Raw genomic sequence first — 23,146 nt, forward strand, 5'->3', positions numbered from 1 at the left:
TACTTTTTTGTTCTTAGTTACCTCTTACAAACTGTAGAGGATTTGTCTATCATTACATACTGAAGGCCCTGATAACAAGAGTGGGAGTGCTGCCATTTGCAGCACATTTTCATGGTGGGATTTGGTGAGTTTTCACCTACCTGAATGGTCACGCAAGTGTGGAACCAAATGGCATTTATATGCTGAATGGAAAAGCAACATGGACCGAACTGGTGGCTGATACGCATCCACTTTACTCCCATGGCACTGAGACAGTTGGCAGCATCTGAATTTTGGTCTCATGGGTCTTGCACTAGATTTTTGATGTTTGTATTGCCTATTCAAACTGCAGTCTGAGCAGAGTTGCTAAAGCACTGGTCAGGATCATTGCTGTCTGACACATGGGTGACTCAGTCAGTGTGAAAAGTGTCTCATTTCAGATCGTGTCATGATTTCTGTGATTGTACAGGCTGTGACCGTGTGAAGTGTGACTCAGTGGCTGGCCTCATCTAACCATAGGCTCTACTTGCAGGTGCTTGATCTTCGTTATAGTGAGTGGTCTTGCAAGGACTTTATCTAGCTGGGTAATTCAAATAAAAGGAGCGACATCACAGAGGAAGTAGTGTACAGATCAACCACTGCTAACCCTTTGCTGAGGTGTGCAATTTCATTTTCTCTTCCAGCAAATATTACGGCATGCCCGTGGAAATGCCACAAAGGTGATATTTCTCATTACTGATGGATATTCCAACGGGGGAGACCCAAGACCCATTGCAGCATCCTTGCGTGAATTTGGAGTCGAGATCTTCACCTTCGGGATATGGCAGGGGAATATCCGAGAACTGAATGACATGGCATCCCATCCAAAAGAAGATCACTGTTACCTTCTTCACAGTTTTACTGAGTTTGAAGCTCTGGCACGCAGGGCTCTTCATGAAGGTATTAATGTACTAACCTCAGAAACCTACAGAGAGCAGAGAGGTCTGAATAGATAGAACGGTCTCCAGTTCTGTCTTGTAATTACATTTCATGTAGTGTTCATTCGTTTGGGGTTTTTTTCCACTCTTGCTTTCTAGCAGAGGTGTTCATTCCTTAGGTAAAAGGATAAACTGACTAACCAACCCATCATCAACAAAATGTGAGCCAGATTCTCCTCGTTGGTATACACATACTTACCTCCATTCAACTCTTCATTTCGTCCACAAAGAACAGACTATGGTCTTGGCCCACTGTAACTTTTGCTTGAATAGATGAATCTTGTAGTTCAGATAGATGGTTGTCCAAAAGACTTAGGACTAGCTTTAATACCTGTTGGTATTTTACACAGCAACAAAAGGTAGCCTGTTCAGAACTGATTTAGATCTCTCTGTATAAGGGTAAATACAATTTATGATCTTATACATTCGTTAAAACTGGAAAGAGCAAGTGGTGGAAAGAGAGTTTGAACTGTGGTTTTATCCTTTTTTCATCTACCGTATTCTAAAAAAAAAGTTCTTCCTGAAAAATAGAGTAAGTTTAGACTAGCAAGTGAGTACACAATACTTAAAACTTTTGTTTGTAAGCCAGTGTTGGTTGACTGAGGCTTAGAACATGCATCAGACTAGCCATTAGGATTTTTTTTCTACATTTAATTTTTAAAAGCATGCTACTTATGCAAAAGTAATATTTTTTTACTGCTTTAATGTTTGTTCCAGGTGAGGTTTAATTGGTCTATGTGAACATGCCAAAGGAAAGATAGGGTTTTATTAATATTACCAACTGGTTATGCATGCCGTGACCAAATTCTCTCCTGATGCCAAAGATGGCATCGACCAAAGCTGGTAAAAGCCATCTCAGCAGCTTCTGTTGGGAGTGAGACTGCATTCTGGCAGTGTTAGACTGTAATGAAGCCAAGTGAGAAAATTTGAAGATCTTTGCACCATGGATTTCACTGAGCCTTCTTCCAGAATAAGAACATCAATTTTTCATTTTTAACATTTTGAGTGTAGCAAAGCTCTGCTTCATGCCGCCATCACTGCTGCTTAGAACTGGAACCTGGGGTTTTTAAGAAACATTTCACTAATGACATGATGTGAGGCTGTGGGGGGACTTCTGTTTGGACTTTTTGTTAATAAATTGATACTATTTCAGACCTGCCCTCTGGCAGCTATATCCAAGAAGATATATCGCATTGTTCCTATCTCTGTGAGGCAAATGAAAACTGCTGCGACATCATGGCCAGCTGTAAATGTGGCACTCACACTGGCCAGTTTGAGTGCATCTGTGAAAAAGGATACTATGGGAAAGGACTACAACATGAATGCACAGGTGAGTCTCATGTCTCAGTGCTTGGGTTTCTGAGTATGCCCTGAATACATGGCTAAGCTAGCCAAGAGCGAAAAGCTCTATTGATGATTATGGCTACGAACCTGGATCAGAATGGATTTAAGGCTATTGGAAAACTCTGTCTTGGCTGAAGACATAAAATAGCTCTAGCAGTCAAACTCACCTTGTACCTTGTCTCCAGCAATAGCCCAAAGAGATGCACAGGAAAGAACAAAGAACAGGGCAAATGTTCTGAAACAGTTAAACACAGATCACCAACAATTTGTGACTAGAGTTTACTGAGCCTAAGGCAATGTCTTTTGCACTCAAGTGCTCTTAGTCAATTTTTCCTTCAGGAATTTTGCTGATCACTTCCTGAACTTTCATAAACTTTCCTGTTTGGAGAGGGGCTGTATATGTGGGTCCTTGCAGGATAAATTCTTGGCGAAACTTACAGTTGGTTAAAAGTTTTTTAATTCTCTCATGTTGATTATCAGTTACTAAAGAGGAAGAAGGCATTTGGGTCACTAAACAGAAACTTGTCATCACATTTTGCTAAGATTATTTTTGTTGTTAGTGATGTTTGGACAAGTCCTTTTACTAGTACGCATTCAAAATCTACAGTTGAAATAACAACAGTTTGCAGTTCTTTATTGTCAGACAAGGTATGCATGTTTATCCAACTCCATTGATTTTTCTAGGACAAAAGTTTCAAAAATGTCAGAGTGTATCTGAACCGTGTTGTATTTGTTTTGTGAGCTGGACAAAAGGAGTACTTACAATCAAGTATTTCTCAACTAGAAACAAAAGACAGTATACTGGTCTTGTTTGTATTCCCATATTCTCGCTTTTATTCTGCATATCACAGTTCTCATGAGATGTTTCCTCATGAGATGTGAACTAAATGTGTGGATATATGGATCATGGCTGTATAGCTGGTTTTGAGGGCCCATGCTGCTTTTTTAAATGTGATTTTCATTACATGCAAAGAGTTTCTTGATGTAATTTACAAGAGTTGGTAGTTCTGTTCAGAGAACAGGCCCGGGCAGATCTGTGACTAGAAGCTAACGAATTCCTTCAGGGGAAGGTTTAACAGAGACTGTGATAGCTGTATGCCTGCACGAGGAGGGTTATAAGGATATGCTGAGGGATCCAAATAAGCACATGATGGGGGAAAGGTATTGTCTGTCACCAGTGCAAGAGAGGACTGAGACACCTCAGTGTTTGTGTTGAGAAGTTGATCAGCTGTATTATACTCCCTGACAGTTATCACCTTGTAATTCACCTTGTGCCTCTGGAGCATCTTTCCTTTGTTCTGTATTCAGAGAAGTAGGTAAGCAGGAATTCACTGGGTTTCAAATGCAGCATGAGTAGAGGAATGTAGTTAGAGTCAATGTCAGCTCTGGCACATGGGATCAGAACCCCGTTTTATGTGAGTGCAGCTTCCTTCTGTGCTCAATTAACTCTAAATGAAGATACACTTCCATTTTCCTTATTTTCAGTTGTAATTCTAATTTGTTTTAGGCAAAATCAAATTTTTATCTTAATTTTTTCTTTTGTAATTCAAGCCAATTTACCCATGCCAAGTACCCTAGTAACCTAGTAACAAATAAGTGCAGCATTTCTGTCAATAGCTTGTATCATTAAATATTGTTTTGAGCTATTCCTAAAGGTATAGGAATCTATAGGATTTATATAAATAATATATAAATTATTATATTAATAGGCCTATCATTTTACAGTTACCCTTTCAACATGAAAAGATCTTTCGATGGGTTGAGCATACCTTTCAAGTGCTACCAAAAATTATGGAAGTCTGATACCTTTAAATGGGTACTTTGCAGCTGCAGAGGAAAGTTTAATTTTGACATCATAGCGGGTGCTTCTAAAGTAAGTTTTTCAAAGGGGTTGGTATCAGATACACTGCAAATAAGCTGATGATTGCAACCCTCTGCTGCATATGTGGAGATAATTGAAGATGCGTACATGTATTTTAGGGAGAATTTGACCTAACTCACTCAAGTGTGTTCTTTAAAATATGTCTGCTCTGCTCAACTATTGTATTCTTCTTCAACACAGACAGAAACAAAAGGCAACATGTGTTCTTTAAAGGAAAAACAGCATATTTTGAAATCTTTTATTCTGAAAAGGATTCCAACCTTCTCTTTTTTTAACGTTTCCCAGCTGAGCATAGCTGTGGATTTGTAAAGCATAAGGAATCTTAAGAATGCATCTTAACTTTTCTTCACTGTATAATGTGCAGGAGGACTTGTGGCAAGTTTACAGTGACAGGACTTACATTTTAATTGGATTACTTTTAGCTTTTGATTGGTTAAACTTGCAGATACTCTACTAGCCCATGTTTACTTAATACAGTAAGGCTTTTTTTAAAGAGTTTTCATTAAGAAGGGAGATTGTTCTTCTGTGGCGTATCTGGTTTTTTTGCTATTTTAGTTCTTTTCTGGGATTATTTTCTGTATGGTCTTTTGCTTATGCCTTATACCACCTTAGTGTTGTTTGCAGATTTAAATTCAAGGCATCAGAATAGCTATGTAAAAATTCTAACAGTTCTTTACTTTCCTAATTACCTGAAAATACTCTCTAGAAAGCTTCCATAAAACAAAATAAGAGCCACATGCTTTGTGCCGAAAAGCAGAAATTGGCTTCAGTGTTCCCCTCCTGTTCTTTGTAGTATTGTTGATGATGTGCCACAGAAAGAAGAACAGACTGACTGTTCTCTACTTTAAAAAGCAAACCAAACAAAAGCTTCTTGGCCCACACTAGGAGCCTCATGCAGCCAGAGACATCTGTGACAACTGTGACAAAGGAAGGGAGAAAGAGGAAGAACAGAGGCGGTATCCTGACCCGTCCCAAGTATTGTTGAATACATAACACCTCTGCTTCAGTAACACTTCACTTCTTTTTCTCCTACCTTTCCTTGATGACAAATGTTGAGCTTCAAACTAGAGGCAACCAGACAAAAATACAGAGGTCAGCAAAAATAAATGTCTGATTTCCACTATCTAAGACTGTGCCTTCCATTCCACCAATAAAAAGGTGGGCTGTTCAAGTCAACTGCTTGTTCTATGGAAACAAGTATGGAAACTTGGAAACTGTTCACAACCTCACAGGCACTAAGGCTAAAACTTAAGAGTTAAGTGTAGCACAAATTACGTCCCGGGAATGACATAAATGGAAAAGGAAACAAATGTCCAAATCTCCATCTGTATCTTCTTCTCTGCCTTAGGAAGTTAGGGAATATGTCTTTTCACACAATTTTTTCAGCAAGACTGTCCAGAGAAAGTTCTTTTTTAAGTGGGCTCTTGGGCTGGATGACGTTTTAGATTCATGATGATGCAACTAAAGGATGATACGCATCATGTTTATCTCATCAGTTACCTCCTAAGCAGAATCACAGTTATTGGGGAGGTCAGGAAACTGTTGTCTTACAATCAGAAGTTTCTTTTATCTAACATGTGGACCCCATTTTTTGCAGCACAAGTTATCCATGAAGATGATGTGCAGTGTTGGGACAGAACTAGTAAATTAAATACTTGTAGTCTATGCTAGTTATTCCTTCTTTTGTTTATTTTTGGTCCGCTACTTGGGTATAATTATTGAAGGGTAGAATTTCACTATGTGTATGAGAATTCAATAGGTTGCCTAGGCTTTGATTTAGGAGTATGCAGCATATCTGCACAGCCAGTAGGGCAACAGTTTTGCCTACAAAACATCGCATGGATTAGATCTGTAAAGAGACTTTCCAATGAAACCTGAAATAATGTGAAAACTTTGACCTTTTTTTTTACAAATTTTAATTCAGAACACATTCACTGAAAAGACTTTAACCTTTGAGGAAATGTAGGTCGAGCAAGGCAAGGGAGATTTGCATTTTGTGGTTTCTTGGATTTTGAACCCAATTTTCAGCTGAGCATTTTTTTCCATGAGATTTTCAGGATTGTTCCTGTTGAGAATGCAAAACAAATCCTTATGTTCATGAGTTGGATAACTTTCTACTTAGAAAAGAAATGTGTATTTTTGTGTTTAGTATATTACTAGCAGTTCTTTTCTTAGTCAGACAGGAAGAACTTTAATTCCAGTAGTGATTCCAATGGCCTACTCAAAGAAAGCTAAACAACTCTTCTGCCATGCTGTGTCCTTCCTCCCTTCCTTTTGTTAGGATCTTACCCCCCTTGGAAGCAGGGTCACCCTTCCTCAATATTCCTTTTTGGGAGATGTTTCTTTTAGCTACCCCCTAGGAGTTACTGGCTTAATGAAGCTTTGCGAACCATCTTGAACTTGTCATACTGTACATGGAAATTTTCACTTAAGTTTGCAAGATCACTCCAAGCCCCAAGGCATCCAGAGTTAACAAGACATATCATAACATACACTATATTCTTCAGTGGGTGCCTGTCATGCATCTGGAGGAGAACCACCAGCAGCCCTCTGAGATTCCACTAGTAATTGACAGACAGGGAGGGAAAAGAGAGCAAGAAAGGGAGTGTGAAAAAGAGTGTACAAAATGTCTCCAGCCACAGTAAAATCTCAGGCTAAATTTGCCTGTTGAATCTGAAGGTTTCAGTTAGTTCCCAGAACTGCAGATTTTCAAGCTCTTAGAACTTAGTTTTTTGCTGTCTCATAAGGTGAATTTGCATCTTAGAACTGGACAAGTGTTTGTTTTGGTTAATTTTCTTGCCTTTGTTTTTAATTTCTAAATCAGAAAAATACTCTTCAGTTCTAGCTTAGCTATCACTAAAAGAAAGCTTCTGCAGCTGTTGAAAACTGGCAAATTAAAAAAGGAGCATCTCCTTGAGGAAAGTGTCAAATGGCTGATAGTGTATTATCTTGTGCCACATAAACCTGCAGACCTTGCTAACAAAAAAGAAGAAAGCAAAGAAAAATTTTAAACAACATGAGTTGGAAGAACTTGGATTACAGCTGAGCAAGGAATTTGGGAGGTACATGCTTAATGAAGCATTAATTAATGCTTACAAAACCTGAGTGGTCTGGAGACACTTGGAGTTAGACTCATCTACTGTAGAAACAGAAAAGCTTGACTGGAGAGTCCTTGCTCTGTGTACAAAACCTGTCAGTCAGTGCTTCTCCCCTTTTGCTTAACAGCTCTCCAGTAATGAGAGTAACCTTTTGGGGGATGAGATACCTTTGTATACTTTACTCTTCTATTTGTAATTTATTCATTGTAAAGAATGCTTCTCCCGAGTGCAGCCATCTTCTGTTACAGCCTCACTTCAGTGGCTTTTTGTCTGTGATACTACGCAGAGGTTCTATTGTGAATATACTGTGTTAAAATAACTGGCTGTCATGTAAGTAGAAGAGAAAACAAGAAAGCAGGGATCTAAACCAAAATGAAGTATGCAAAATACCCATGACTAAGCAACAGTGAATTGGTGCCTAATTAATACTGGCAAAAACATTCCTCACTGTCATTCTGTATATTTTTTCTTTTTCTGACAAAACTTGTTTGACTCATTATGGATAACAACTTGAGCATAACATCGTGATGGTTAAATACAGAAGAAATGTAAATACATGTGGTTTTCTAGTGAGGGTATCATAACATCATGATGAGTAAGTACAGGAGAAATGTAAATCAATCAGGTTTTCCATTGAGAGTATGGGAAGACAAGTGGATGAGGAGGGTGAATGTAGGAAGCAAGTGCTATAGACAAGGTTATGGAAGTGTAGTAGGTTAATTATCTTTAAAAATATTTTTAACTCTTCAAAAATAATGCAAAAACAAATTATTGTTTGCATAAAGGCTGGAGAAAATGGCTTTTACACATATTTTATGTGAAAAATAAATGGATCTGGAAGCATGCAGTCGTGCTTTTCCAGATTTTGTACACTGAAATCTGGTTTCTCAAAAATTTGTTCCCTGAAACCCGGTATTTCCTGCTTTGCTTTTGGAAATTAAGGTAGAGATTCTCCTGCTTGTTGCTATAGGAAGCAAAGCAAAGGCTAAGTTAAAAAAAGGACTTTGATGCTGCAAGATTTTTCAAAATGGAGCACACAATAGAGATAAATTCCTTTGGTTTGGTAATTTAGAAGCATAATGTCAATAAATTTTTCATGTGAAGAGGGGTTTTTTTGGTAGGAATGACTCTGACAGAGGTGAATGTTAGCTTGCATGATACTACAGTAGTTTTACTTGCATTTTAAGTGGCTTCTGGCACCAAAGTAGTTTGTATCCCACCTGTACAACCTGCTTTATGAAGATGAGGCATTTCTGGCAGTGGAAACTTCTTTTGCTGTGTTTACTTCATGAAGCCTTATGACCTTGGATCCACAGAGTGATACCAAAAAGGTTTCTAAGGCACGGTGTTTATGAAATGATAACAGATTTTGTGAGTTACTGAAGTGTTTCTTACAGTACTGTAAAACTTCTATGATCTACTTTCCCCATGTGAAGCCTTTGAAAGGAAACAATTGTTTTTTAAGTATACATTTTATAAATGTAATTATGAAAAAAAAACTGATGAGATTGGGATTTTGTTTTCTTTCTTTTGGGATCTAACTATTCACAACTCAAGTAGGTCAGATCATGCAGACTTGCGTGTGGATTTTCCTTTGTTTTTGTGGAGGATGGTTGTTTTGTTTAAGATTATGTGAACCTCATCATTTCCAAAGTAGAATTTTAATCCAGATTCAGTCCATCAGAAAACCTCTATCAGAAACTCTATAGTCAGTCTATAGTCAGGCAGTGAACTTTCCAATCCATCAGAAATGTGAAAGTTTTAACATCTAACCAATGGCTTTGCTTGCAAAATTGTGAAAAAGGAGCTTTTCTTGGTCAATTTGGTACAAGTTTTTTCAAATAAACAAATGGCATGTACAGGTACTGGTGTTTTTTAACCATATCCATAGTTTTGATAAGCCTGTTGAAGTGAGAGTATTTCCAGTAGCATTAATGAGTTTTGGATCAAGCCCTTCAAACTGAGTGACTCATTTTTCTGTCTTCTCCAAGGAGGCTTCTGTATCAACTTATATACATCTTCTGTTGCAAAAGTAAAAATTTTAAGTAACATGATAGCTTATATGGATAATGATTGGTATAGCATTTTTCTGACTCTGTACCATATAGCTTGTTGCCTTTGCATTTGAACTGTAGCGGAGGAAGAAAATTGTAAAACTAACCAAAAACCACCAACATCAAAGTTTTCTGTATATACAGGAACCATTTCTGAGAAAGTTATTTAAAAATGAATTGTAGGGTGAAGGTGGAAACCTAGATTCAATTTTGACATGTGCAGACCAGAAAAGCAGAGGTGTAATTTTACATCTGTATGCAGTATTGAAAAATATCTCATCCTTTCCAACTAGATGTCATATGAGGCTTTAGAAGATAAGTTTCTATGCCAAAACCGACTCTTTCTTTTGTATTAAGTACAGAGCTATTTCTGAAATAATTTTGATGGAAAGTTGAAAAGTGATCCACAAGTTACCCTTTTTTCCTTATCTCGGAAGGGACTTGTCCTGGTCACCTCAGAATGTCATGAAAATAAAGCCTCTGGCCAAAGTTCTTATGTGCAATTAGAGGAGAAGAACCAACCATCTGGAGGGCTTGAGAGGAGCAGAACAGAAACAGGCATGGCATAAAAATAGTCTCCAGCTTTCTGTGCTGATCAGACTTAGGCTCTCCCTGGAGCGGCCAAGCTGTCCTTTGGCCACAGTATAACCCTTGCAGGCGGCCGTCACAGTGAAGCAGGCTCCAAGTGTAAATACAGCACCAGATAGTTTTAGCCTTTATTTAAATGACTGTAAAACCTTTACTGTTAAGCCTGGGCTCTGCCTTGAGTCTCTAGACAGGATAAAAAGCAGGCTGTCTTACCTTTGTTGAGATTTTACATGGTTTGAAAACATCCTTTTCCAGCTGTGCAACCCCGGGCGAAGTGGTAGTTTACAAACTTTGTGCTGAACGTGCCTTCCTTAACTGCCTGAAACATTCATCAGCCAGTTGTCAGAGATTTTTAAACAGTTCAGGCTCATACTGTTTTAGCATAGGCCTTTGACTGGTCTTGCAGATTTGAGAATCGTTTTCAGGATTGGGACCTGCATCATACCAGGCACCTAACTGGAATAATTGTCTCTCCATTGAATGCCTTCATGAAAAGGCTTTTACTGCAACATTCTTTGGTTGCCCCTATGGATTACATGGTGTCTTCTTGCCTTCGCTACCTTTTCAGAAACACATAGCCAGGATGTTTCCATAAACACACACACACATATTATTCCCAAACTTGTGCCAGTGTCACAAATTAAAAACAGGCATCTTAGCATTCTCCAAGCCTTTAAGTAGCTTTTGTCCTGGAGAAGAAGAAATTAAAGTTCTTGAAAGAGTGCATCAGGGATAAAATAAGGTGACAGTGTACAGCACAAAGTGTTAATTACTGAAATGAGGAGCAAGATTAAGAGACTTGGAGCTTGTTTTAATTAACTGTTTTGTCCCTAGTGGCTCTCTGCGGCTCCAAAGCATCACCTTTAAGTACTTAAGTCATTCCCGGGATGTAATTTGGGCTACACTTAACTCGTAAGTTTTAGCCTTAGTGCCTGTGAGGTTGTGAATAGGTATCAGGATTCCTAGTGTCAGTAAGTTGCTCCCAAAGTCTTGTCAAAGCTGATTCATTTAACCAGACTGGAGCAGCACTCTGAATGTGACAAGATCAGGCAGTCCCTGTGTCTCTGCGTTTGAAGCTTGCTGGATTGTACATGGTGTGCTTGTCACTTGATCAAACAAATTTGACTCTTAGCTCTCAGAATCAGTTTCCAATTGAACACAGAGTTCATTCTATTTTTTAATCCTTGTCTTAAGCTGTGATATTCACTCTACCTAGGCCAGTGAATATTGCAAAATGTGTTCTCCATAAGAATAAGTACTATTCCTTTCAATATTTTAAACAAAATAGTCCGCTTCTCTTCCAATATGAAGTAAGTATTTTGTATAAAATGCAGTTTGCATCATTTTTCAAGTGTTGAGAGATGGTCAGCTGTTAATTGCCCTGGGTTTGCTGAGACGGAGAAGAAAATGTAGAAGAAAAGGTGTACAGAGCTCGTCAGGTCATAACCTCCACAGCTAAGTAAGTAATTTGTTTGTAAATTTTGACCTAAACAAAGTCTTTCAAGGGATATTTACCTAAAAGGCAATATAGATGTTCCTTGCACTACCTTCTGTCCGTCTGGCTACCACCATCATAAGAGAGGAAAGAGAGTGGTAAGAAAGAATGAGATGGCTTTTCTGTTCAGCCCTGCCCAGCTGACTTCTCTGTGCTCTCTGTGGAAAATTGTCTGGCAGGTTCCTCAGATCATTTCACAATCAATTCCAGGGAAGAAGCCCTCTCTGTCTGTCCTCTGCAGCTATGCTCCTCACTTCTTCCTGCTGCGCACGTTCTCTGTTTCTTCAGCCACAGGGGTCCAAAAGTATTTAGACTCTGGTACCACTCCAGCAAAGGCAGCGGACAGCAAGAAGAATATTCTGGAAAAAATGTCATGATGAAAAGGGGGCAAAAGCCCATGCAACTAGGAGCAGAATTAGGGCAGCTAGGTTGCAGACATTTTACGACAAGCTTAATCTGTCTGCCAGGTACTCAACAGACAGAATGGATGGGAGCAGCTTGGTCTGCTCTCTTGTAAGCAGCCTTGTTCTCTTCTGTCACTCTAAAATCTACTGCTGGTGGCCCAACCTTCTCACCCAGAAACAATGCAGCCTGCACGGTGGAGTTTGACCAGGTCCCTTGAGAATGAGAAGGCAGCAACACAGATCAGTTTCATCAAACAGGAAATTGGTTTCTCCTGTTCTTGTTGGTGTTTTGATGAAAACAGAAATCAGGACTCTGCAAGGAAATGGGAACCTCTTCAGGCCAAAGCCCTAGGGTTTAATTTGTTACCATGCAAAACAAAGCCGGACCAGCAACTCACACTTCCAATGCAGATGTTGGGCTGACATCTGAAGGTAGTTGGAGGAGTTGAATTTTTTTCTCCCTAGCCTGAAATTTATTAAATATGAAGTGTTTTCCTCCACAAGAATGGGAAGAATGAATGGACCTTTGTGGGGGGGAGGGAGTAGAGAAAGATTAATTTTACAGAAGAGTGTATAATATAGTTAATCTTGTAGTCTAATTGTAGTCATGTTGTTTAGTTATAGTTTGAACCTGCAGATTTGAAACAAAAGCCAGTGCAACTAAGCATTAAGTTGCAGTTTTTCATTAGTGTAAAGCACAGAGGAATGGCAAAATCTCAGCCTGTGTATGTGTGTGCAGCTGTACTGATTTTACACAGAGCTGCACCCTATGGTAACAACCTAAGATCTGGCTCCTTCTCCTGGCCATGAGGAAAATCTGCTGGGTTTTTTTCCATGAAAGCAAAAGAAACATTCTGAGGATAGCTAAAAAAATAAGTAGATTTTTGGCTAAAAAGAAGTTCATACAAAGAGTGTTCCCTTGTAAATGCCATAGTAAATACCCATGCAAAGTTTCCGTTTCCTTCTAGCGCGTAGTTTGTTTCTCAAATAAGAATGCCAGAAGATACAAGAACTTTCCTACCTTGTGGTTACTAATGCTGCTTTTTTTTTTTTCACAGATTATTGCTATTAATTCCAGCCCATTTGTTGGTTAGGGCTTTGCAGAATAGTCCAGAATATAGCATTCCTATTACTGTTGTCAGACTTTCCTTCAGCTCCAGTTTTATGGTTTTAGGACAGAAATGTTTTTGCTATGTTCTGACTGTGTTCCCCTAGAAAAACTCTTCTCTGGAAATACACATAGGCAATATTAAAAACTGTATAAAGATAGAGACAGGAAATATCAGTGTTCTCGTGGAATGCAGAAACACCTACATCTACACGGGCTGCGAATACTCTAAGTCACATTAATTTAAAGACATATATTTATATTCTGAGTTTAATGTCTGTGTAAAAACAGCTGGAGCTTTGGAGGAAAATGCTGGACTGTTACTGGTTTCTCTTCCTGTCCCTCATTTCATGCTTTGCCCATTTGCTGCCCTCAGAGCATCCCATGAAGGCTACGTAGGCCTGGGAATGGCCGTCTGTTAAAGCCTGCTGCACTAACTAACTTCAGCATCATAGGAGACAAGCCCAGTAGCTTTACTCTGAGGAGTCTTGGTGTCCAGAATGTAAAGAATGCTTGCCAAACCTCATGTTTATACACTAGAAGAGCTATGTGCAGTTAATCTGGTGTTTCTTTTGGACTTCCATTATTACCTATCTCGCAGAGGCATTAGTTTGTATACCTAAATATATTCTGGTTCTCTAGACCTATTTCTGTTATCAACTTAGCAAAGAATATTACCTGAAATGCAAATATCCGATTTCCCTCTTTTCAGAGTCTAAGCCTTTGCCTCAACACAGTGAGGATCAAAATATGCAGTCACTTGCAAATCCCTTCACTTCAATTTCTATGTCATTGTGAATTGTAGAGGAGTACAACACACATAAAAATTTTTATTTCTTTTATTTCTGAATGGAAATTCAAAATACAATGCCTTACAAAATATAACACCATTTTTAAAACATGGCAGTTCTGTGAGAACCCGTATTCTTCCCAGCTGGCCAAAAACACTTCACAAAACTGTCTTAATGGCAGCACAGTGCTGGTGGTTAGGTCATGGCACAGGAGTACAAAAAGGCAAGGACACTTGGTCTTCATTAGTGACTTGATTTCAGCCATGGGCGTAGCCAAGCTGTATTCACGTAAGGCTTTTTTATGTGGACCAGTAGCTCATCTTGTGCACACAGTCCAAACCCCTGAGAACAGAAGTAATGTGATCATAAAAAATTGGACTGAGAAGGAGCATAGCAGGCTCGGACACTGAGGAACGCTCTGCCAGTATCTCTTTAATGTAACAGTAGCTGACGGTTACCTTCATTCCTGCCTTTTCCACTACTTAGCAGAGATGCTCCTTTTTGGTACTCATCCACAAGAATGGCTCTCCTAGCCTAGGTGCCAGAGGAGTTTGGCCAAGAAGCAGTACTAAGCTGTACTGTGGCCCCAAGACCACAGTTTGCATGGACCTCAGTTCCACTTGACAGATGAGGTCTCTGCCAGCCTCCAGGATTCTGCTGTCTCCTAATAGCTCTTCACCGTCACCAGCAGTTCTTCAGCAGCTGCCTGGGCACTTCCCACTATGTCTCAGCCAAGAAGGCAACCTGCACCCTGAGGACTTGTGGGAAGCCTCTTACTGTCTTCTTGTTTCCCTACTTCTTTTAACTACCTATCCCTCAACATGCAGGTGATGGATTACAGCTGTTACTTGTCTGGTTTTTGCCTCAAGGCTGAATCACAGACAAGCATTAAAGGTAACAAGTTCAAGGTCTGTGAATGTGATGCTTCACAAAGTTGTCTGTGATGTCTTAAATTTCACTCCCAGTGATGTTAGAGATTGATTTTTTCTCACTACTTTTAAGGTCATTTTTGGAAGGCCTGCTATGTTGAAATAGAAAGTGCAGTGCCTCATACATTCCTACATCAGAGAGGTAGTTTATCATTTCTCGCTTGCATCCCTTGCTGGTTCACAGTCTGCAAAAGTGCAAGAAATTAGCCAAGAACTTGGCTCCAACTCAGGAAAAAGTGGGATATTTTTAGACAGCATTAATTATCTTGCAAACCTAACTTCATTGGAGTCAAGTGCTGTTTAAGAATAGATTTTCTAGCTAAAAATCAGTGGTTTAATAATCATCTTAGGTCCATTAAGCAGTGATTCAGTCATTACTGCTGCTTACCTTTTTTTTTTTCTTCAGGTTGCAATTAAGAAGGTTCATTCCTTCTTATTCTCCATCTCTGCAGATGTAGATGGCCTTGTTTATGGTAAGAGAGCTTAGAAAGAGGGCATGCATTTAGAGAAGGTAGGACCAGAAGTGTGGCAGACCTTCTTCTTCCGAAAACGTACAAAGGATCTCTCTGCCCTTTAGAGAGAGAAGAAGTGATTCTGCTTCTTCAAGGTGGAAAAAATACCCTTGAAGCTGAGAAGAGGGTGGAGAAGTAAGACACAGAGCACAGTTTCACTTTGGATGTTACAGGTAGATACTTTAGCACATGTTTGGTCAATACTGATAGCAAGAAGGGCCCTTACGAACACATGATTCACCAGCCAACTGTGTAGGAGAACTGCACTGCAGAAGGTTAGGTCTTTGCACAGTGGCTAAGGGATGGAGACCGGGTTAGTGCTGTCTAGTGGTGGATGCAAAGGTGTTGTTCAGAAATGTTTTCATGGAGGTTCTTCGCAGAAGGAAGCTTCGTTAGCCTGAGGACTAAGGCTGTGTATTTGATTGTAGTACTGCAACATAGAGGTTTTTATCTTTAATCTTTTTTACCATAGCCTTTGCGGTAGTAAAGTTCTCTTCGTTGGCACGCACAGGACTTCTTAGTACTTAAAACACATTCCTTCAATTTGGAGCTGAGGTGACTCTTTTGCTTGCAGCTGACATTGCTTTAGCAAGAGTCAGATCTATCCTTAAGGACTTCCTTTATGTCTTGCAGAGAAACGAGAGCATAGAAGGACAAGGGAAAATGGGGGAAATGAAGTGAGCAGCAGTCACTTCTCCAAATATTTCTTGAACAAGCAGCAGTTAATAGTGAGCATAGTGATCTAATTGTTTTCGCAGTGCTCTTGCTTTCCATAAATGAGACTCTAGTTTGATCTACATATTTAGATAATTTTAAAAGAATTCAGGAGTTCCTGTCAGTTTCCATAAGAATTTTGCATGAGGAATGGAGAATAGGATTTATGGCATTTTTCACAGTAAATCATGGGTATCAGTAGTGATTCCAGGAATTAAGTAGAAACTATAACATCAAGTTTACAGCAGTTTACTGAACTCTACACAGGGATAGCTGGGCTAGTTTCACAATATGTAAAAAAAAAATAATTGGCAAAACCACCACTTTTTATTGTCTGATTACTGGCCTGAGCCATTGCATGTGCTTCAGCTCTCTTAAGTTAACCAAAAACTGTCTGACTCTCACCCTGGGCTGCTAAGTAAATAAACATGAAAATAGTGACATATGTTTTCCATCTGCACAGTCATGTGCTAAATCTTCAGTGCTTAGAAATGTTACTTAATAGGAGTATAATCACTGTTGTTGAAAAGTATATTTAATGATAAAAATAAGGGATGTGGAAAAGAAGCCAAGTTTGGCACCTAATGCAGTAGTGACAGTTTATTGAGGGTCTGGCAGAAATGGCTTCACTTTCCTGTTTATAATAGCTTTTACTTGCTGCATTCCCCATCTGTGATTCAGCAACTGGAACTACTCTGATCTGCAGAGAAAGGAGGCAGAAATAGGTATCTTTTTTTTTTTTCCCCCTTCATGATCATATGTACCAACAGCTGCTGGGAGTGGGTGTTGGAGGCAACAGCAGAAAGGGAGCGTTTCACATTAGACTAGTACAATAATTCAGGACCATACCAGGTTCTGTTAGTACTTTGCCAGAGAGCAAATTCACATTTTTTGCCTGAATGAGAAGAGAAAATCTGAGGATGTGGAGTCTCTGACTCCTCCTGGATTCCTCATGCAACTTGCTGCTCTCAGGAAAGCCAGTTTTCCTCATTCAGTTTGACCAGAGAGTAATTTTTAGTTGCACTCTTACGTCCCAAGAATCACTGAACCCAAAACTGCGTTCAGGTTGCTGAGTAGGTGAACACAATAGAAATGGAACTTGAACCACCAGGCGTGTTCTTCATGGCAGAAATCTATCAGTGCTGTGAAGTTCAGGGTGCATGCTTTGTTGACTTCTAAATCCCAGTCCCTTATTTTGGTTAACATTACCTTTGAGGCATCCCAGGAGAAGGTGATCTGTTGAGTTAGCCGTGTAAGATGAGACTTTTGCTCCCTGCTTCTGGAAGAAAGTATAGGCTGTGCTGAGCAAGTGCTTCTTGAGTTGTGCTGATTTCAACGTGTCCCAAGAGTTGCAGGTAGTGGAGTAGATTCTCTCTTCTGTTCAGCTTCCTCCAGGTGTGGCACATCAGGAGTTGTTAAGGAACCAATGTTTTTTCCCCAGCCCTAATCAGACTTCTGTTTCCAAGTAGTCCTTCTTTCCAGTTTTGGATAAAGGAGGACTATTTCTTGCTTTCCAGTGTGTGCCTCTAGCTCACGTGGAAGTTAACCGTGCAGCATATAGTGCAGCCCAGATGAAGCTTTTTCACTCTTCTGATGCATCTAACTGCCATCACTTGGGATTTGGTCTAGGGATGATTTTGGCCCTTTGGGCATCTAGTAGCTGCTATTAGTCCATCCTGTTAGGGAGGTGATTGATTGGTGGATTTGTTGGTACCATGAGGAGTAATGAAAAAGTAAGAAAAAGTATGGGGTGACTTTGCTCCCTGCATCTGATTTGAATCCCCCTCTGCAAATGTGTCCTTCTCTCGGCCCTCCCTTTTCCTTCTTGACCCAGAACCCTTTCTGTCAGCTGAAAGGAAGAGTAGAGTTATTTGACACATGGTACGATGGTTGGACCAGGCCTAGAGAAAAAGGATTCCAGTGCCTTCAGATGAGACAGATACTAGATCTCTGAAACAAATATTTGCTCATCTGTGTGTAGCACAAACTAAACAAAATGTTGGGGTTCTTTTTAATAGAATTTGCTTTACTTCACCCTGTCTCTATTTTTTTACAGTTTTGTAAAAGCAAAAATATAACTTCACAGCAAGTATATTAAAATAGCAAATAAGTGCACTGAAGACAGGATGGTGGTGTTCCTTTTCAGTGTTTATATATTTAAATAGCAGGAAGCTACGCAGAGATCCAAGGCACTTAGAATGGTACTGTTTAAAGTAGCATGTGCTGTCACATCAGCAGTGATCAAGGTTTTCTGAGGAGTCTGTGTCTGTGATTATGGTGAAGACCACATCCAGAGAAGACACTAAATAGTTGTTCTGCTCTGAGCAAAGCATTTTCAGAATTGATTTTATTTCCCCTTTTAAGTAAGGGTCCGATTTTGTGCAAAGTTTTGGACACAAAACCTTCACTTGCACATAACTGAATTCATAAATAATTTCTATTTGCCTGGCAAACTTTACAAAATCAACTAAGTTAATTTCCCAGAAAGATCTTTTTGTAGTTTTGGAATTGTTTTACACTTTTAGCACGATGCATTTTAGAAATACGCAGGGGCATGAGGACATATATCAGTATGCAAGCTCTCAAAATCAGAAGTGCTGGCATGAACTGATATCCATAGTTAATAGGCATGTTTATGTTTGCCTTGGGTATGCACTCCAAATGTGTCCCAAGGATAGATTTGATGTCTATGCAAATAGCAAACCTGTAAACACTCTCTAAAATGCCACTGAGATGTAAACTGAAAGAGCATCTTTTCAATACATGAATGCCATTTCTGTGTATACAAATTGCACAAGTTGTCAGGATATAGCTTGTGAACTTGTAGCTTGAATGATCGATAGACTTCTTTTTAAGTTACAATACAGTAGATGGAATGAGGGTTTTCTGTTTTTTTCCTAAGGCACATGCTTTGAGACAAAGGGAGAAGTTACCCTCTGTAAAAGTATGTGTAGTAGACTTTATGATTCTAAAACATTTAAAATACTTTTAAAGTCTCTGTGACCTTGCAATGCACATGTGTGGTTCAAGTATGAATCTGTTTAAGGCATTCACCAGGTTTTTAACATAACAAGATTTTTGAAAGTTTTAATGCTGTGCATAAATGGATTTTTAATATATTCTCAGTACTGCTGCAATTACCAAGGAGAATATTTTGCAGTCAGAATCATTCCTTTGCAGTAATCCTATCTAAATATGCTGGCCCCAAGCCTACACAGGGATGCTCAGCACAGTTGTGGTTCACAGTGTGCTGGTTTTGGCTGGGGTAGAGTTAATTTTCCCATAGTAGCTAGTATGGGGCTATGTTTTGGATTTGAGTTGAAAACAGCGTTGATAACACGGGGATGTTTTCATGTTGCTGAGCAGCGCTTACACAGAGTCAAGCCCTTTTCTGTCTCTAACACCATCCCACCAGTGAGGAGGCTGGGGGTGCACAAGAAGCTGGAAGGGAACACAGCCAGGACAGCTGACTGCAACTGACCCAAGAGATATTCCATACCATATGATGTCATACTCAGCATATAAAGCTGGGGCGAAGAAGAAGGAAGGAGGGGACATTCGGAGTGATGGCGTTTGTCTTCCCAAATAACTACTACGCGTGATGGAGCCCTGCTTCCCTGGAGATGGCTGAACCCCTGTCTGCCCGTGGGGAGTGGTGAATGAATGCCTTGTTTTGCTTTGGCTGCACGTGCAGCTTTTGCTTTACTTGTTAAACTGTCTTTATCTCAACCCATTAATTTTCTCACTTTCACCCTTCTGATTCTTTTCCCCATCCCATTGGTGGGGAGTGAGCCAGAGTCCATGTGGGGCTTAGTTGCTTGCTGGAGTTAAACCACGACACAGGACCAGACCTCCGGGTGGAAGAATGTCCTTGTAGGCATCGCATCCTGACTTTTACAAGCTATGATAGCTCTTGGGCTTATATTCTTCAACAGGCAGATTGTTCCCCACACTGTGTATGCTTGGGGTACTGAGATGGGATGTTCACCCAAGGAACTGCATCTCCTTCCAGGCAACTTTCCAGTTCTTGTGCCTCATGGGAGAGGATCCAATTTTTTATTGTGAACAAGTTATTTCTGCTGAAAGTTTATCATGACTGTTTGAAGTGCTTAAAGATCTAGAGCTAGATCATCTCAAAGTGTCATTCCAAATGCCGCAGCCTACTTGGTAGTGGAATATTGCAGTTTTGATGTCTGTAAACTCAATAAAAATGCTTAAGTGAAGCCCTCCCTATGTATCATGTATAGAAGTAGCTAAACTTCTGATTTGTTTCAGCCTGCACTCCCCAGTGAGAGGAAATTTGTAAGTCTAATAAAGAGGTGGAGCAAAATGCATCAAATAGGAACAGAGAAGACATCTAGCTTGTTAAATTGCTAATCATGTTGCTTTGAGAAGGTTGCTTAAGGAATACTTACAAAGAGCAGATGGATGAACAGGTTCACTGCTGTCTGAAATTAATGCAGAACACGTGCTGAGGATAGCAGGAGATATTAAAGAGTTGGAGAACATGCTGGGACTTAGCAGAAATCCTTCCCTGATCCCTACACTTACAGGCAAGCTCAAGGTTTTCTTTTGCAGTCTTTGTACAAGTCATACATGTCAACTGTTTAACTAAAGCCACATCCTTGCATATTTCTTGTAATCCTAGCTTGCTCCTGGTTCATGTTTTTTTTATGGCAGCATGTTGCAAGCTGCAGAAAGGTGGATTACAGTATCTGCCAAGGTTTAGGTTTTTTTTCCTTAGCTTTCCAAAGGCATGTCATGGGCACAAAGTGCCCATTCTGACAAACCTACCATATAGGAGATTTAAAAAAACTCACCTTCCCAGATAACTTAAATGTGTCAACAAAAGCTGTAATTTCTGGAGGCAGTCTTTACACTACAGACCCAAGGTGTGGAAGATCTTTGAGAAGCAAGCTTAAAGGTCTTCATGTGCAGGTCCAGTGAGGTACATTTCAGAGGCGGGGGTAGTCTGTTTTCCTGCTGGCCCAAGCCAAGCATTTTTTGGCTTGCAAACACTGGGACAGAAACCCACAACCATGGTTCCTTGTTTAGTTTAGCAGAATAGACTTGAAAATTACAGAATCATGGGGCACATTTGTGCCCCACATTTGCAGAATAGAATAGTTACACAGCCAAGAGGTACCACTGCAAAATATATGGAGAGGGCAAGGGACTGGCAAGTTTCATGCAATCATGGCTTCTGTCAGGATGGCTCTCATGTTGTTCACATTCTGCCCTTGCAGAGGCCATTCACAAATGAACTGTGCACCAGCAGCGGAGTGGTTTTTGGAGGCAGGAGTGGGGGTCGGGCAGCACTTCATGCTGCTGCTGCAGGACATCCCAAACTCTTCCTCTGCTGCAGCAGAAGTGGGAAAGCATCAGGAAGTCTCTGGCTGCTTGGTGTGGAACAGGGATCTCCATTTCCTCTGTGACACCATGCATTATCCTTGTAAAGCGTATTTTATTCGGCAGGCCATTGTCACAGGGAATACATAACAGGGAATACATAACAGCACCTTGTTCCTAGTGCTGCTTCTGACAAAGGGTGCTCCTGGCCCTTAGGCAAATCTGATCATAGACTCATAGAATTATTAAGGTTGGAAAGGACCTCTACGATCGTCAAGTCTAACTGTCAACCCAACACCACCATGCCCACTAAACCCTGTCCTGAAGTGCCACGTCTACACATTCTTTGAACACAGTGATGGTGACTCCACCACTTCCCTGTTCCAGTGCTTGACCATTCTTTCAGTAAAGAAATTTTTCCTAATATCCAATCTAAAATGTAGTACCTTGTCATGATGAGAGGTGCAGATATCAGGGTGGAAAGGTGTAGCACATGATAATGACTGTAACTTATTTGTACTTCCTTCCTCATGGAAGTTTTTACTTCTATTCAGTAAAATAATTAAGCTTTATAGTCGGGGCCCATTCATGGTGGCAAATTTAGAACATGACTGATGGCAAATAGAGCTACCACAGCGTTTGTTTCACACACACAAAGGTCAGGGTGACATCTTTTCTAATTTTCATAGTTTTTTGCTGTTGCCAAGGCACAGGAATCTTAGATGAAGTAAAGCAGTGGGAGGGAGATCTCACACCTTCAGGCTGTCATTCTCCTCCAAGGGCATATGCCAGGTCAAAGATCCATGTAACCAAAAATCTCTTGTCCATGTAACAAAAAACTGAGGAAACAGTGAAAGAATTGGATACAAACATCCAGTGATCATTGCTTAGAGATTCTGTGGCCTATGGATTGCATCATTTTTAGTAGACATCAGCAAACCAAAATAAGAACAGATATTCATGGTATACTCTGGTTCTGGGACAGATTCACCACTTCGTTTGTTGAGTATGTATCCATGTAATCAATGTCATAAAAGTAATTACAGTAACATAAAAACAGTTTGATTAAATGGAAAACTAGGCTTTCTTTCCTCATTGAAGAAGTTCAGGGATTGAGTTATAAGAAGTATTTATGTATTTCTGATTTGCATCAAGGTGTCATTTCATTTAGGCTTTACACATATGAGGAAAAAATGAGAATTAGAGACTACAATCATCACAGTAGCAGCATATGAATAGAGCTCAGGTTGATGCAGGAGAGAGCAGGGTATTGCCTAGCTGATTCCTGCCATATCCTGCAAAAGATAAAACCCTTAATCGGATCCTTCATTAGCATGAAGTGTGGAAAAAACAGCTCATGCCAGGGATTACTTAGTAAATGTAGTTAGCGGGAGAAATTATGCATTGAAGAAAATACAAAAATCCCTCAAATTAATCTTTGAAATACATGGAGTTTGACCTTCTTCTCTCTACACTGGGATAAATGAAGAATAATTCCATTTCAGTGACTTAGATACACTAGTGTAGTTGGAGAGGAAATTGAGTTTGCTTGCTTTCCTAGGATTTTAAAAGATTTACATTTTTAAGGCAGAGTTGTTTAACCTTAAAATTTGTACTCATACACTCAGAAGAATAATTATGACCCTGTGTCACAGAGTAGAACCCTTTGACACATGATCTCTACCTGTTTAAATCCAGACTGGAGTCTTTATGCCATCGTGTGGGTTCAATACCGGTTGGCTTAACTTTGCCACTTTAGTATTTGCAGCTTGGAAAAAGCCAAACTGGATAATAACATATTAAATGTTTAGTGAATCTCTGAAATAGACCTTGTTTTATGTTGTCACATTAACAATGTGAAGTTCTTCTTGCTTGAAGATTAAAATACCAAATTTGTCATTATTGTAGGCAGGCAGAGCAGA

General features: G+C 39.8%; 1 protein-coding gene across 1 annotated transcript in view; it reads left to right on the forward strand.

Annotated features, from left to right (window-relative positions):
- Positions 1 to 661: 661 nt before the first annotated feature.
- Positions 662 to 23,146, forward strand: part of LOC104620958 (sushi, von Willebrand factor type A, EGF and pentraxin domain-containing protein 1-like) — a gene marked incomplete at its 3' end in the record, with an annotated part of 27,071 nt that continues 4,586 nt past the window's right edge. Inside the window, exons 1-2 of the mRNA XM_010287321.1 lie at positions 662 to 918; positions 2,110 to 2,286. Coding sequence (XP_010285623.1) covers positions 831 to 918; positions 2,110 to 2,286 — 265 coding nt within the window. The remainder of the gene's footprint in view (positions 919 to 2,109; positions 2,287 to 23,146) is intronic.

Source organism: Phaethon lepturus, unplaced genomic scaffold (assembly GCF_000687285.1).
Source record: "Phaethon lepturus isolate BGI_N335 unplaced genomic scaffold, ASM68728v1 scaffold16135, whole genome shotgun sequence".
Lineage (NCBI taxonomy): Eukaryota > Metazoa > Chordata > Aves > Phaethontiformes > Phaethontidae > Phaethon > Phaethon lepturus.